Below are 15105 nucleotides of genomic sequence, written 5' to 3'. Positions count from 1 at the left end.
TTTTCTTAAAAGCCTTACAAGGACTTTGTCAAACACCTTCTGAAAATCCAAATACACCATATCTATTGGTTCACAGAGGAACAGGGCCAGGAAGATGGAGGAACTTAGCAGGTCAGTTAAAAGTTAAAACCATTCTTCCTCCCAGAGAGGGCCTCCTTGTGAACCTGCCATTCCAAGTCGAGCAGGAGCTCCTTGGGCAAAGCTCTTCCAACTGTGGCGCCAGGCTCTGGATCCACCATAGTTTAGTGGTCGAGCAAGACTTGGAAGCATCGAGTGCAGAAGCCAGTGAACTACTCTGCGCACCCAGGGGTCAATTCCACTTTATGGGGCTCCTCAGTGTAGAAAAGAAAAGTACCATTCCTCAGAGCTGGCAATGCAGTCTGTGCCAAAACGTGCATCATTAACACATTACTGGGCCTCAGTGCCAATGACTCACCAGCCCAGTGCCATTGACATTTGATGTACTCCAATTCAAGAACAAGCATTGAGAGGACCAGGATGAGGCTCCTTACCCATTAGCTTATTCTACTTTCTTTCTCTCATCTTCTCGGTCCAGATCCCAGACCTTCTGGAGCTCCTTCTCTTCCATCTACTTATGGGTTTTGTTTGGAGACTTCGGATCCAATGTGCTCCATTATGCCTCTGGTCTCTTTGTGGCACCAGTGCAGCTAACACAGAAGGTAGTCTCTTCCTGGAATCCAGTACATACTTCTCAGGAGTATGACCTGAACTGGTTCAGAAGAAGATATCTTTTCCCCTACTTCGGGTCAAATCACAATAGTCCATAGACCAGGTGGCAGAATTGTTGAAGACTTTCTTTACCTCATTGGCAGCCAGCAAGGAGAGCACCCTTCAATTTCTTCTGTCCAGAATTTTAGATTTGTCATCAGAGGTCTCAGTGGTAGGAACTAGTCCCCATCATTTGGGCATACCATCTCTCTCTTTGGAGGAATTCATCCAGTCCAAGGATGCAGCATTTGACACCACCATCTGGAGTTTGCCCCAAGAGTGTTCCCCCTCCAAGATGACCAAGGACCCCATCTTAATGACTATAGTCTTCATCAGGGTCATAGGCTAATGTTCCTCCACAGTTCAGAGAAAGGATCTATGGGGATCCCCTTAGCCAACCTGCCAGAGCATTCAAGTCCATCAGAAGACATTTCATATTGTAATTCCTGCATGAGCTGGATAAGGCAATTGGAGGAGATATCTGTAGGTTCAAAGATCTGAGTGCAGAGATCTTTGGGATACTTTGAATTCTGGAAATGCCTTCTTAGCTTGCAGTGATCCCAATCCATTAAATCCTGTGGGAACTGCAAATGAGAATGTGGAATTATCCAGCCTCCTGTTCACGCCCCCCGTCCCTACAGTAGCCCGGAAATTGGACCTTAAATACTGAGTCCAGCAATCGCAAGGGTTTGGGGTAGTTTAACTACTACACCAGTTAGTGGTTGTTGAGTTGGTGTTGAAACTGACTAAAATGATCAGAATCTTTTTCCAATACTCTGCCCTCTACTTCCAGGTAAGGACCTTAGGCTGTTGACTTTGGGAAGAAAGTTTTTCAGAGCTTAATGCTCAATAAACACATTGCAGTCCACCAAATTATATATGGTGTAATACTTACTTATCTACATTGATAAATTGAAGCATCTAATTGTCTCTTGATAAGAGGAAGCCTATCAGCAGGCCCTGCTGGATGTGGTAGACTGTTAGCATCATTGTATCTGGTCAATGTATGAACCATTTGATCCTGCATTAAGATGTTTTGCAACGGCAATTGGAGCTTGCTAGATGGCCTGGTTGAGAGCCAGGAGCCTGCATTAGGAATTCTTAAGAAATTGACTTACATCCCACGTTTTAGGGGGACAAGATCAGAGAGGCCATTGTCCAATTTAAGCAGTAGCATATGGCAATTCGGTCCTTATCAGCAGAAGCCGAGCAGTCTTTTTCTTCTAGATGTCCTTACTTTATTAATAAGTGTTACTTCTTACAGAGATTCACTTTCTGCCAGTTTCTGCAGTATCACACACAAATGAACTACTGTAATAGCAGTTTCTGGCGTGAGGACATCCATGTGAGATGCCAACCTGAAGTGCCACAATAGACCCAGCCTAAAACTAGTCTGAGCTTTTGACGAGATTCAATCCCTAGACTGTGACTTCTCCAGTAGGAGGAAGGATTCACTTGTTCCTCGAAGAGTGGCAGAAGATCACCAAGGACCATTGGGTCTTCAAAATTGTGGAGTCTGGGTAATGTTTGCACTTCTTCCATTCCCCTATGCTGCATCAATTTTATCCTTCGATCTAGATTCCTCTTTCTTGACTCAGATCCGTCTCAAGGTAGAGTCGCTTCATAGCCAGGAGGCAATAGAGTGTATCGCTCCCAAAGATTATGACAAGGGGTTCTACTCCTGCTATTTCTTTATCCCCAAGAAGTTGGCTGATTAAGACCCATCCTGGATTTATGAAGACTGAGCAAGAGCCTCATACAGAGAAGTTCATAATGAACTCTGGCCGCAGCATCCTTCATCCAAGTGGGAGACTGGATGCATACCTTCCATTTGAAAGAGGCATATGTTCACATATGCATCTGAGTCTCACTGGAAATGCCTCAGGTTCATGGTGGCTTCTTATCACTACCTATACAAGGTTCTTCCCTTCAGAGCTGAGGGCGTCCATGAAATGCCTAGCAGTAGTGATGGCATACCTTCGTTGTCAGGGGACTTCTGCCTTTCTTTACCTGGATGAATGGCTGATAACAGGATCTTCCCAAGCAGGTGTGTTGGACTCTCTGCAGAAGACAAACCCTCTCCTTCATTTGATAGGATTCATAATCAACTTTGCCAAGTCAAACCTCATTCTTAGCCAGAGAATCAAATTCATTGGGGCATGGGTAGATTTATTGGAGGAGAAAGCTGTCCTCCCATTAGATCAGGTGTTTTGACTTCGAAACCTGGTTCAGAACTTACTGCAGCAGGATCAGTCCAAGCAGTCCTGGTTGTCCTCAGGCATATGGCAACAGCAATGTATGTGATCTCTGACATAGGAGTTCTCCAGTGGGGCAACTACTTCAGCCCTTATTGCACCCGTGATTGTTACCTAGAGATGAAAACATCTTTCCTTTGGTGGCTAGTTCCTGGAGATAGGTGCTCCCCTTTGAATTCTATCTCATCAGGTAAGCTGGCTTTACATATATCCACCAGGGGATCAGATGCATACACGGATTCCTTGCAAACTCAGGAGATTGAGTTGACAACGGAATGTCTATTTCAGATTGGAGCTACAAGCCATTTAACTTGAGAGTTTTTTTGCATCTCCTTTAGGGAAAGAGAATTCTGATCCAAACTGACAACCAAGTGATGGTGTTCTACATGAACAAACAAGGGTGCACAGGGTCCTAGAATATCTGCCAGGAATCTCTGAAAATTTGGGAGTGGGCTTACAGTCACTGAGATATTCTCCAGGCAACTTATCTTCCCAGAATCTCCAACACACTGATGATTGCTTCAACAGGGTTTTATGGAGGTGTCTGGATCAGGGTATGGCAGAAAGGCTATTTGACTTCTAGCATCACTGTCAATCAACCTGTTAACGTCAGAAGAGAACCAGAAAGTCATCAAACTTAGCTTCCTTATTCAAAGCAAGTTCATATCTGCTCCGGATGTTTTTATGCTAAAGTAGGATGCCGATCTTTTGTATGCTTTTCCTCTATTTCCATTGGTGGCAAGAACCGTGCAGAAGGTACTCAAAGATTGGGAGCATCTTATCCTCATTGATCCAGCTTGGCCCAAGCAAATTCTCTCACCTCGTCAGGTTGTCAGTCATCCCACCAATTCACACCCCCCCCCCCCCCAAGGATCTGATACAGTTGTACTTACTAAGGAGGAGGGTTGTCTGTCATCTGAACCTCTCTGCCCTCAACTTGGCGGCATGGATGTTTATTGCTCATCAGTCTCATTCTTGTCACCATCTAAGGAGGTTGAGGACATTGTAATTTTGGTTAGGAAGCCATCTACCAGAAGACCGTATGGTTTTAAATGGAAACGGTTTTCATCTTGGTGTCAAGCAGGTTCCTTGAACCCCTTTACCTATGCTCCAAAAGATCTACTTCAGCATTTTTCTCCCTCCTTTGTTCAGGCCTCAGTGTGTCGTCAATCAAAGTGCATATCTGTGCCATTGCCACTTACTCCGTCAAGTGGATGGAAAGTTGATCTCCACCCATCCTCTGGTACTGAAGTTCATGAAGGGTTTTGTGGCATTCAAGACCTCCAGTACCACGGGATCTCAATGTTGACTTGGGCACAAAGTGGTATTTCTTGTCGCCATCACTTCAGTTAGAAGAGTCCACCAGATACAAGCATTGGTTCATTACTCTCTGTACATACAGTTTTGATACAACAGTGTGGTGCTCTGCAGTCACTCTGTTTGCCTATTTCTTTGCGACATCATGCACATAAAGGAGAGAAGCCCTTCATTTACTGCACCGTACAAGAGGTTTGGACTATTAACTGAACTTAATCACATCTTCAGGTTTCTAAACTTTTCATATCCTACAACCCTAACAGCCTGGGACAGCTGTTGCCAAGCATAAGAAATCCATTGGTTAGTGGACTGTATTGTACATTGCTATACTATAGCTAGCCTTCAGATCACAAACTTTGTCAAAGCTAATCAAAGAAGAGCCATTTGTCATAAGGCGAGGATAGTGAGCCCATGGGCTGCTGTTAAGTTTATACAACCTATCTTATGCGAGCACAAGAAAGGCCTTAACAGGCAGACTAAGTCTTAAAGGCCCAAGGGCTTAACAGGCAGACTGCCTTCTGCCTGACCAGCCACATCCCCCATAGGTTGAACCTTCAAGTTCTGGCGGCTGGCAGGACTTTCTAGGCCAGGTACGAGAAAGGTAAAAGTAAGCAATGTTGGTGGCCAGGCTGAGGCCAAGGCAGGCAGAGAGCAAGCAAAGTCAAGGTCCAGGTAGAGATCAAGGAAAGCAGAGAGAAAAGTAGTCCAGCTAAGGTCAAGACAATAAGAAATCAGGTAGGGGGAGAAAAACAGGGCAGACATGAGAAGACAAGGCAAGAACAAAGCCAGGAACAAGGAAGAAAAACCCTGTAGCAACTAGCACTGCAGAACAAGTAAGAGATCTGTTGCAATGGCATTGAGTGATAGTTCTGAACTTCCTTTATTATTAGGCAGATTGTGATTTCATCAGAGTGTGTTACCAAGCAGCCAGTGCTATGAAAGGGACTGCAGGAAGTTCATCCATGTTCCTGGGATGCTGCATAATGCCAGAGGCATTTCAGACTAAAGGTGAGGGGCTTTAAACCATTGCTACTTCAGTGGCTCACCTAAGAACTGTCTCAATTGCGAACATTTGCAAAGCTACAGTTTGGTCATCAGTTCACACCATCTTGTTCCATTACTGCCTAAACAATCTCTCAAGAAGAGACAGTAATTTTGGGTAAGAGTCTTGCACAGCCTGTTCACCCAGTAGTTCACTTTACATGATGGGGTGGTTGCTTTTTCAATAAGTGTTGTGCTGCAACCCTCAGCTTAGGACTCCCCACATACTGTGGCTAATTCAGCCCTGCTTCTTAATGGAGAAAGCAAGTTTCTTTACTGTAAACAGGGTTCTCCATAGACAACAGGTTCACTTAGCCATGCTAAACACCCACCTCCCTGGAGAGCCGACTACCTAACCAAAGCTAAGCTATACAATCAGTTGAGGCGGTCACAAGCCAACGCACACGCAGGAACTCCCATGCTTGCTGAGCTAGAGAGATGGATCCATTCAGTGCTGTCAAATGTCACCCATGTGTCATGGCTAATTAAAAAAAAATAATGGGGTATATATTCAAATGCTACTTAGATAAATCAAACTTAACTGGCAAATATTTAGCCATATAATCAGTGGGCGGGTAGTAGGCATAACTGGGTGGCACTACATATCTAGTTAACTTTGCCGGATAAGTAGCAATATTGAGCCTTATCTAGTTAAGCTAATCGGATAAATTACACATGTCTCGTAGTAGGTTTAAAATTAGCCGGACCTGTTTGGCTAACTTTAATATTTATTCGGATATTTTCAGGTAGGTGCAGCGAGGAAGCTGCTTAAGTACATATGTTCACTTATATCTTAACAGCTGTTTATGTACCAAACAGTAAGTTTGGAGACTTCATCTATATAATAACATGGTATTGTTGGCAGAAAAAGACACCAAATAGTCCATCCAGCATGCCCAGCAAGTTTCTTAAGGTAGCAACTGCCGCTTTGTACAGGTTATCCTATGTGTCTGTTAAGGGTAATAACTGCCACTCTATGCAGGTTACCCCCATGTCTTATGTTAGGGATCAAAACTAAGCAACTGTCAAATCCATAACAAAATTACTGCTAGCAACATTTTTATGTGGTAAGCAGCCTTCCCGATAATTCAGACAGTGCTGCTTGAACATGCTTTGCTTTTGGACTTGGCCGAAGAAGCAGTCCTTGCTTTATCCCTAATGTCTGTGTATCAGTACCCCAGACTGCAAAGGTTGAGACCTATCATTGGCTGTCTGGCTGGAAGTGTTATGGTTATTGATGTATGGGTAGATCCTTGGACACAGTGGCAGCTGACCACGCCCACGGGGGGCAGTCCCGTGAGGGACCACGGTGTCAGGCTAAACTCTGGACACACAAACATAGATTTGAATCTTTTATTAAACTGTTTTGGAAAACACCAGAGGTGGCAGTAGAGAGTAGTGGATGTTGAGCCTGTCTGGGCAGGTCTCCCACAGAACACTGGAACAGCGAGTCCACTGCTAGGCAGTGCTGTAGTGGAAAGAGAGTGAGAGTTATAAGTACACAATAAGAAGCATTCAGAGTCTAATTAGGAGAAGCTCTGAGACAGGGAGAGCAGGCCCTCGAGGAGCGAGTACCTGATCCCTTGGAGCAGAGAGACTCAGCTGTATTGTACTCATGTAGCAGTAACAGAGATTCCACTAGATGAGAGGTCTGGCACCAGAGCAGAGAGCAGGCCCTCGGAGCGAGTACCTGGTTCCAGTGAAGCAGTACTGAGGAATAGATGATAGTTGTACTCACAGATGGAAACTGTTAACGAAGTCTTCCAAGTAGAAAGGTCTGAAGATGCAGGCAGCGACTCAGGGAACATGGGCCCTCGAGGAGCGAGTACCCCGTTAGCAACCCCGAAGGGTGTAAGAGTTCCAGATAGCGCTGGAGTGGCAGAGCAGCTTCGGTACGGAGAGCGAATCCCATCTGTAAGGGTTCTGTTGCTATCTAAACGAGTTAGCAAATTCTGTAGGCTTAAATATCCGGGCAGCGTGATGTCATATCAGGGGGACGCCCCTGAGGTTCACGCCAACGTGGAAATAAAGATGAGGGCGGCGTGCGCGCGCACGCGCGCCCTAAGGGTACCTTGGAGAAGCATGGCGGGAGGCAGCACCAAAGCAGGTCCTGGGACGCCAGAGAGGACAGCAGACGCCGCAGCAGCCAGTCGTCCGAGGTGAGCGGGAGGAGCCGCAAGCAGTGAGAGGTAGGCGGGGCGAAGCTTTCGTAGACCGGTCGCAACAGGAAGAAAGGATATAGGAATATGTAGAAGGAAAAAGTGCTGAGGGAAAAAATTAAGCTATCTGAAAGCAAATAAAATTCAGTAGGACTGAAGGAGAAGACAGGGTATATGATAGGGTCTACAGTGCAATAAGTTAGGCTGAGAGACAAATTTATGGAAAAATGATAAAAGAAGCAACCTTTTTCAGCAATATTTTTTTCCGGCATGAGTACAGATTTTAAACATGGTTATAAGTAAGCCATGTATTAGATTTTCTGTGGCATACTTTTAATTATTTGGCTTGGCAGATTCCTTTGCTCCTTTGGGCTTCCGTCTCAATCAGACCTGGCCCCTATGGGGGCTATGGTGCCTTGATTCTCCATTCGCAACTGTGCAAGTGGATTCCCCTTTTACAAAACCTCCCTCTCCCCCCAAATCTTTCTGTATAGCTTAACCATTCCTTTGTCTAAGGACCAAGGATGGTGGTTCACTCCTGATCTAGCTTGCACGGTACTATAAGTCCTAACTGTTGTCATTTTGCTCAGTGGCTTGGACTTCCCTCCCTGTGAACACTGCTGTGAAAAATCTTTAACCCCACATGATTCAAAGAGCAGAAGCTGGATTTGGGAATTGAAGCTTGAGTTTCCCCATGGCAACACACAGCACCACTGAGCCATCAAGCTGGCACTTTTATGGCATGTTTCGATGACAGAACATAATGTTCTAAATAATGGTTGCAATGGTTCAGTCTAAGAGCCTGTGTTGAACACTAAATTCTCAACACATTAAAGAAAAAGGTTTATAATAAAATTTAAATAAGAAATTTATAATCTGCAATAGTATGTCTTTTGAATGCATATTAACATGTTTTTTGTAGAAAAAAATTCTTGTTCTTATTTCTTTCCCTCTTTTGCTATCTTTTATACTGTTGCTTATTTCAAGCCTTTCCTTTTCGTTCTCCTTTCTATAGCACTCTGAAGTGGGCCATCCATCAAAGCCAGTAAGTGACCAGGCAAACTGAAAGGCTTTCCTGGTTTCAGTTTGGTTTTGTGTATGTGTCTTTGTGTATTTAGCATGAATTAACACTTCCAACTTTGCCTTCTTTGACATCCAAGTCCTTACTCTGGCCTTATGTGTAAAGGACACACAGTTGGGGTGTTGGATGGCTCAGTGGATTGGCAGAGGGGTGCAGAGCCCTTTATGTTTAGGCCTTTGGTTCACAGTGACATTTATTTATTTATTATACTAATATACCACACAACCCATATAACAGCTCAGGGCAATGTACATATGTAAAAACAATGTACAATTTTTATCATAAACATCAAAATAACAAAATCAAAACATTTTGCACACATCCTTGATTCACATGAAGCATCACACTTCATATTTTATCAATTTAGAGGCAATACATTGTCTTCTGATTTCTTCTAGAATTTAATTTAAGGCCATACTGATAATGAATAAGATATTGCAGAATCTGTGACCTGCTTGTTTTAGAGAAAATTTATTGGAGTAGATTCCAACATGTTATGAGGAGGCCTTTCAGGTGCCGTGATATATGAATCAGATGATTGCTGGAAATGGATCTTTTTCAATTTTCAGTCATCCTGTCTGGAATTCATTTACCCAAGAGACATGGTTTGGCAGACATGCTAAAATATAGAAAAGTGCAGTTAGCACCACCCTGCTTATCCTAGCCTTTCTTACTATATCTTGAATGTGAATATAAGCCAGATGGTTGATTGAGCCTGATCTGTCTTTATTGTGTATTGTGACAATGTATGTTGTTTGGCATGCAGTATTTTACTGATTTATATTTTATTTTTGTTGTCAGAACTCTTCATGACACTTTTTTATTCCTGTAGTCTGTCTATATTTTGTACTGATATTTTAAATGTATTACATATTTTTATTCATTTTGATATTTATTTTGAGGTAATCCACTTTGAGCTACTGATATAACGGAATATAAATGCAATTATAAATAAAATGTATAAATGCAGATTGTTTCATTTCTTTGTTTTCTATATAGATACATTTTCTTAAAATCAGTCCAGAGCCCATACCTTATTTTTTTTTTTATTTTATTTTATGTTTATTGAAGTTTCCATTTTAATTGAAAAAAAAAACAAAACAAAAAAAACGCATATAGAAAAAGAGAAAATTAAAAACTGGAAATATTACATCTTTCATCTATTGCACAAAGAAATATATGTAACTAGTTTTTTTTTTCAATATTATAAGTATAATGGGAGATCCAATATATAAAGCGGTACAGATAGGAAATTTCCAACAAATTTTAAATTGCTGAAACACCATGCTATGCAGCTTAATTTAAACCAACACTACTTGGAAGCTATTGGGAGTGTGAGTCCAGATACACACGTAGTTGCTCTATCTCAGTGAAAATGTATCTATTATCATGATAAATCAGAATACAACGACAAGGAAACCTGAGGTAAAATTTGGCACCTCTAGAAACTACTTCATTTTTCATGGACAGGAAAGCTTTCCTTTTTTCCTGCATCCTCTTGGTTATGTCTGGAAAGACTCTGACTTGATATCCATAAAAAGACATAGACTGCTTCCGAAAGGATAACCTCAATACATTGTCTCTATCTGACATTTGCATAAACGTCACTAATAATGTTGTTCTTTCTTCAATTTTTCCTTCATATGACTTCTCCAGGAAATCTGTAAGATTGTCAATAGGAACATAAGAACATAAGAAATTGCCATGCTGGGTCAGACCAAGGGTCCATCAAGCCCAGTATCCTGTTTCCAACAGAGGCCAAAACCAGGCCACAAGAACTTGGCAATTACCCAAACACTAAGAAGATCCCATGCTACTGATGCTATCAATAGCAGTGGCTATTCTTGTTGTTCTTGTTGTTGTTGAAAGTTCATCTGTCTTCCTGGTAGATAGTAAAGTTTTGAAAACATTGGAATAGATGTTTCAGAAAAGGCCAATATATTTGTGAGGTAGTTTTTAGTAAATCTTTTGGTGTCATCTATTTTGTTTTGGGGAGATTCAAAAATCTTAAATTATTTCTCCGCATCTCATTCTCAAGGATATCTAACTTTCATGCAGACTAATTCTCAGATTTTATTAAATTGGTTCTCACCTCTTTTATATTTGTAATTTCTTTTTCCATACTCTCCAGAAAATTCTCAACAATTTGAATTGTTTTTTCCATTATATTAGTCTTTTCCATATTCTGTTTCACAACATTTGTTAAATCAGTAATAGCCATATTCATCGTGATTAGAGCTCTCCAAATTTCCTCAGGAGTTATATTTTCTGGCATTTTCAGAGGATAATTCAAAACTACTTGTATTCCTTTCTCCTTACCTCCCTTTTCCAAGAAGCCTTCCTTATCTGGCTCTGCTAGCCTCCTTTCAGCTTCACCCCTCCTGGAGCCTGAGATCACCAGGCTGTCCGAAGACGACATAGATTCCAAGTCGCTTCTCTGGAGGTCAAAAGATGGTTCTCTTAGCTGTTTCCGTGGGCTTTCCAGCTGTTGTTCCATCCCCTCTTCCAATGGGGGCTTGTAGGTTAAGGGAGGAACTGTTGGAGCACCGGAGCTGAGTTGAAACTTCCTCGGCCTATGCGTGTAGCGTTCTCTCTCTGCCATCTGCACCAGCAACCACGCTCTCCGGCGTTTGCCGCACTGCCCGGAATACTTCCTCGATCCTTGTTTGCCACAAAAGGGCTTCTGGAGTTGAAGTATTTCACGGATCCTTGCCTTTCTTTTGGAATGCGGCATTAGGAAAAATATATAAGAAATCTAGTAATGAGAGGCAAGGTTTTTAGAGATCACACCGACCTCGGGTATTCCGTGTTCACTGTGCGACAGCCATCTTGGATCTACCCCAGAGCCCATACCTTCTAATGTATCTTGAAGTTGCCTAAGTGCCAGCAGAACAGAAACTGGTATACGCATGATGTAACTCTTATTTTCCTCTGTTGACAAGCAGGCAAGTTAGCCATAATGCATGGGTGGCATCATCCAATGGTGCTGACACGGACTCAGATCTCAGAGTTCAGAAATGATTGTGGAGCCGCTCCTCATTCTGGAGTGAGGTGTTGACAAACTCTTGCCACAGAAAATCGAAACATGCTGCATCTCCCTTCCATAAATCAGGCACCTCTCCTCCCCTATGGTGTCTGTTCCCTTAACCATCACCAGACAGAGGTTGAGCGTGGCTCATAGGTGCAAAGCACTGGCTATAATGCAGAGAATAGCACCTAAGAGGCATAAGAGATCCCCTCTGGGGCTTTCTCCCTTGGTGCTGAAGAAGCCTGCAACATCAGTGTACTCTTTTGCCAGAGCAGAGCTGGCCTCAACCCCAAGGCAAGACAAAACCTCCCTGGCACAGATGCCATCCTCATTTAGAGCATAGAAGATCCCCATTGCACCAAGCCATTTCTTCCATCTGGACCTGGTGCAGTTCAGAACGCCATCCATCTGTTCAGCATGGAGCTCTTCCAAGATACAGCGTGCTAAGGCTCCATACTTGTCAGGGCAAAATGCCTCTGCAGTGAAGTGCAAAAGTCCTACTGTGGCACAGAAAGTGCCTTCAGGCATGAATTTGATCAGTGCGAAGCATTGCAATCCAGCGTGGTGTGTCTTTTATATACAGCTACCACTGCAGTCCTAAGCTCTCGTTCTCTGGCATTGGTGGACCTTAGTGAAGAGAAGGTGTATAAAGAACATAAGATTTGCCATACTGGGACAGACCAAAGGTCCATCAAGCCCAATATCCTGCTTCCAGTTGTGGCCAATCCAGATTACAAGTCCCTGGTAGGATCCCAAGGGATAGATAGATTCTATGTTGCTTATCCCAGGGATAAGCAGTGGATTTCTCCAAGTCCACCTTAATAATGGTTTATGGAATTTTCTTCCAGGTACTTGTCCAAACCTTTTTTAAACCCAGCTACACTATCAGCTTTTTGTTTTAAATGTTATTACCTAGTAACTTCATTGATGTCCCCTAATATTTATACTTTTTGAAGGAGTAAACAACCAATTTGTTTACTTGTTCCACTCATTATTTTATAGACCGTTATCATATCTTCCCTCAGCTGGCTCTTCTTCAAGCTGAAGAGCCCTAACCTCGTTAGCCTTTCCTCATAAGGGAATTATTCCATTCCATTTATCATTTTGGTTGCTTACTCTATATCTTTTTTTTTTTTTTTTTTTAATTCTGCTATATCTCTTTTGAGATTCAGTGACCAGAATAATACAATACTCAAGGTACAATCGCCCCATGGAATGATACAGAGGCATTGTGATATTCTCTGTTTTATTCTCAAGTCCTTTCCTAACCATTCCTAGCATTCAATTTGCTTTCTTGGCCACAACCGCTCACTGAGTAGATTATTATCCACATTGATACCTAGATCCTTATCCTGGGTGGTGACTCCCAATGTGAAACCTTGCATTGTGTAGCTATGATTTGTGTGGCTCTTCCTTCTCTGCATCCCGGCACTTGTCCACATTAAATGTCATCTGCCATTTGGATGGCCAGTTTCACAAGGTCCTCTTGCAATTTCTCACAATCCTCTTGTGATTTAACAACTTTGAATAATTTTGTATCAACAGCAAATTTGATCCTCACTCATTGTTCCCATATCTAGCTCATTTATAAAAATGTTAAAAAGCAGTGGCCCAGTACAGATCCCTGGGGCACTCAACTGTTCATCTTTCTCCATTGAGAAAAATGGCCATTTAGACCTACTATCTTTTTTCTATCCTATCCCATTATTTTTTAATTTCCTAAAGGGTCTTTCATGAGGGACCTTGTCAAACAATTTCTGAAAATCCAGATGCACTGTATCAACTGGCTCATCTTTATCCACATGCTTATTCATGCCTTCGAAAAAATGTAGCAGATTGGTGAGGCAAGACTTCCCTTGGCAAAATCCATTTGGCTATGTCCCATTTAACCATTTTTTCTCAGTACTGACATAAAGCTCACTGGTCTGTAGTTTTCTGGATGTCCTCTGGAACCAATTTTAAAAACTTGCATTACACTAGCCACTCTCCAGTCTTCAGGTACTGTAGCCAATTGTAATGATAATTTACAGATTGCTAATAGTAGGTCTGCAATTTCATTTTTCAGTTCTCTCAGGACTTTGGGATGTATACCATTTGTTCAGGCGATTTTCTACTCTTTAGTTTGTCAGTTTGCCCTATTACATCTTCCAGGTTCACTGAGGTTTTACCTTTAAATATCACTCCTAGCTTGAATATCTGCCTTACATCTTCCTAAGTAAAGACTGAAGCAGAGAATTAATTAAATATTTCTGCTATGGCTTTGTCCTCCCTTAATACCTCTTCTAACCTTCCTTATAACCCAATAAAACATCCAGATATCAAAATATGCATATGCATGTTAATGTATCTCTCTCACACATACACCAGTGAGCTGTTTTGATCATAGTGCCTATAAAAATTCAGAGAAGAAAAAGATCTCAGAAGTAATATGCTATAACTTAGAAAAGTATCTTTACCATTTGTGTTCCAGGCATTGGTCAGAAACATCTCCAGAAACCTCTTTATTTATCAGGACAAATTACTTAATTTATAATGTATATATTTTTTTTTTATCTGCTCTCATTTTTAATGTGGCTATATTGAATGCAAACAAACAAAAAGCTGACATTGGCCAGCATTTTGCACTAATCTGCTTCAGGGCTTAATGTAAAATAAAACAAAGAAAACTGTTTTCTTTTATTATCAGTCCAACACTAATACCCAATTTATATTATTTTCAAAAAAGGTTACTGCATTCTAATTTCCTGTAAAAGAGAGATCCATCGCTGAAATACGAGACTCAGCACTCAAGCATAACTTTACTGAAAAGATGCTTGTGCATGCGTAGTAATGGAATCTATTTAAAATGCTGCTGAAAAGAACAAATTGTCTGCAGGTGGAATACATTGATCTGTGAAAATAATCAATTAAAAAAGTTAAGTAAAAAAACCAGACTATTTGATTGTAGAGTTTAATCCCAAAGGTTCCAAGCTTTTTAGACAAAAAAAATCCACTTCTGTTCTCATTGAACTAACAATTTGTGGTAAATTTTCAAACCTACGCACGGTCGTATGTGTGTGTGCGCTATCTGGTGCGCACACATGTAAGCCCGATTTTATAACATGTGCACGCATGTTATAAAATTGAGGGTCGGCATGCACAAGGGGTTGCACACTAGTGCATCTTGGGCGTGCCGACGCCTGCAGCCTTCCGGTCCCATCCCCTATTCTAACCTTCCCACTCCTTCCCCTAACCTTTCCCTCCCCAGCTCTACTCTAATCCCCCCCTGACCTCTGTCTAATCCTTTTGTGCCTGCTGGCAGCCTGCCAGCACACGCTCCTCCAACACAGCGGCAAATGGCTGCTGTGCCAGAGGCCTCTGGCCCCGCCCCCACCCCTGGACCGCCCCTTTTGTAATACCCTGGAATTTAGACGCATCCTGGGGCTTTACGTGCGTTGCCGGGCCTTTATAAAATAGGCCTCTCCCACCCTCAAATGACACTTAATCTGATCAAAA

At 42.2% G+C, this 15105-nt stretch overlaps 1 protein-coding gene across 15 annotated transcripts in view; it reads left to right on the top strand.

Moving 5' to 3' along the window:
* The window catches only part of ERC1 (ELKS/RAB6-interacting/CAST family member 1), a 1001239-nt gene that overhangs the window by 410634 nt on the left and 575500 nt on the right, over window positions 1-15105 (top strand). For 5 of the 15 annotated variants that reach the window (XM_029599912.1, XM_029599905.1, XM_029599917.1 and 2 more), the window contains one exon: window positions 8517-8546. The exons of the other annotated variants lie outside the window; for them this stretch is intronic. In XM_029599912.1, the coding sequence (XP_029455772.1) occupies window positions 8517-8546 (30 nt within the window). The remainder of the gene's footprint in view (window positions 1-8516; window positions 8547-15105) is intronic. 15 annotated transcript variants of the gene reach the window in all.

This window comes from Rhinatrema bivittatum, chromosome 4 (assembly GCF_901001135.1).
Source record: "Rhinatrema bivittatum chromosome 4, aRhiBiv1.1, whole genome shotgun sequence".
Lineage (NCBI taxonomy): Eukaryota > Metazoa > Chordata > Amphibia > Gymnophiona > Rhinatrematidae > Rhinatrema > Rhinatrema bivittatum.
The sequence above is the reverse complement of the archived record's forward strand: the minus strand, read 5'-3'. Positions and strand labels throughout refer to the sequence as shown.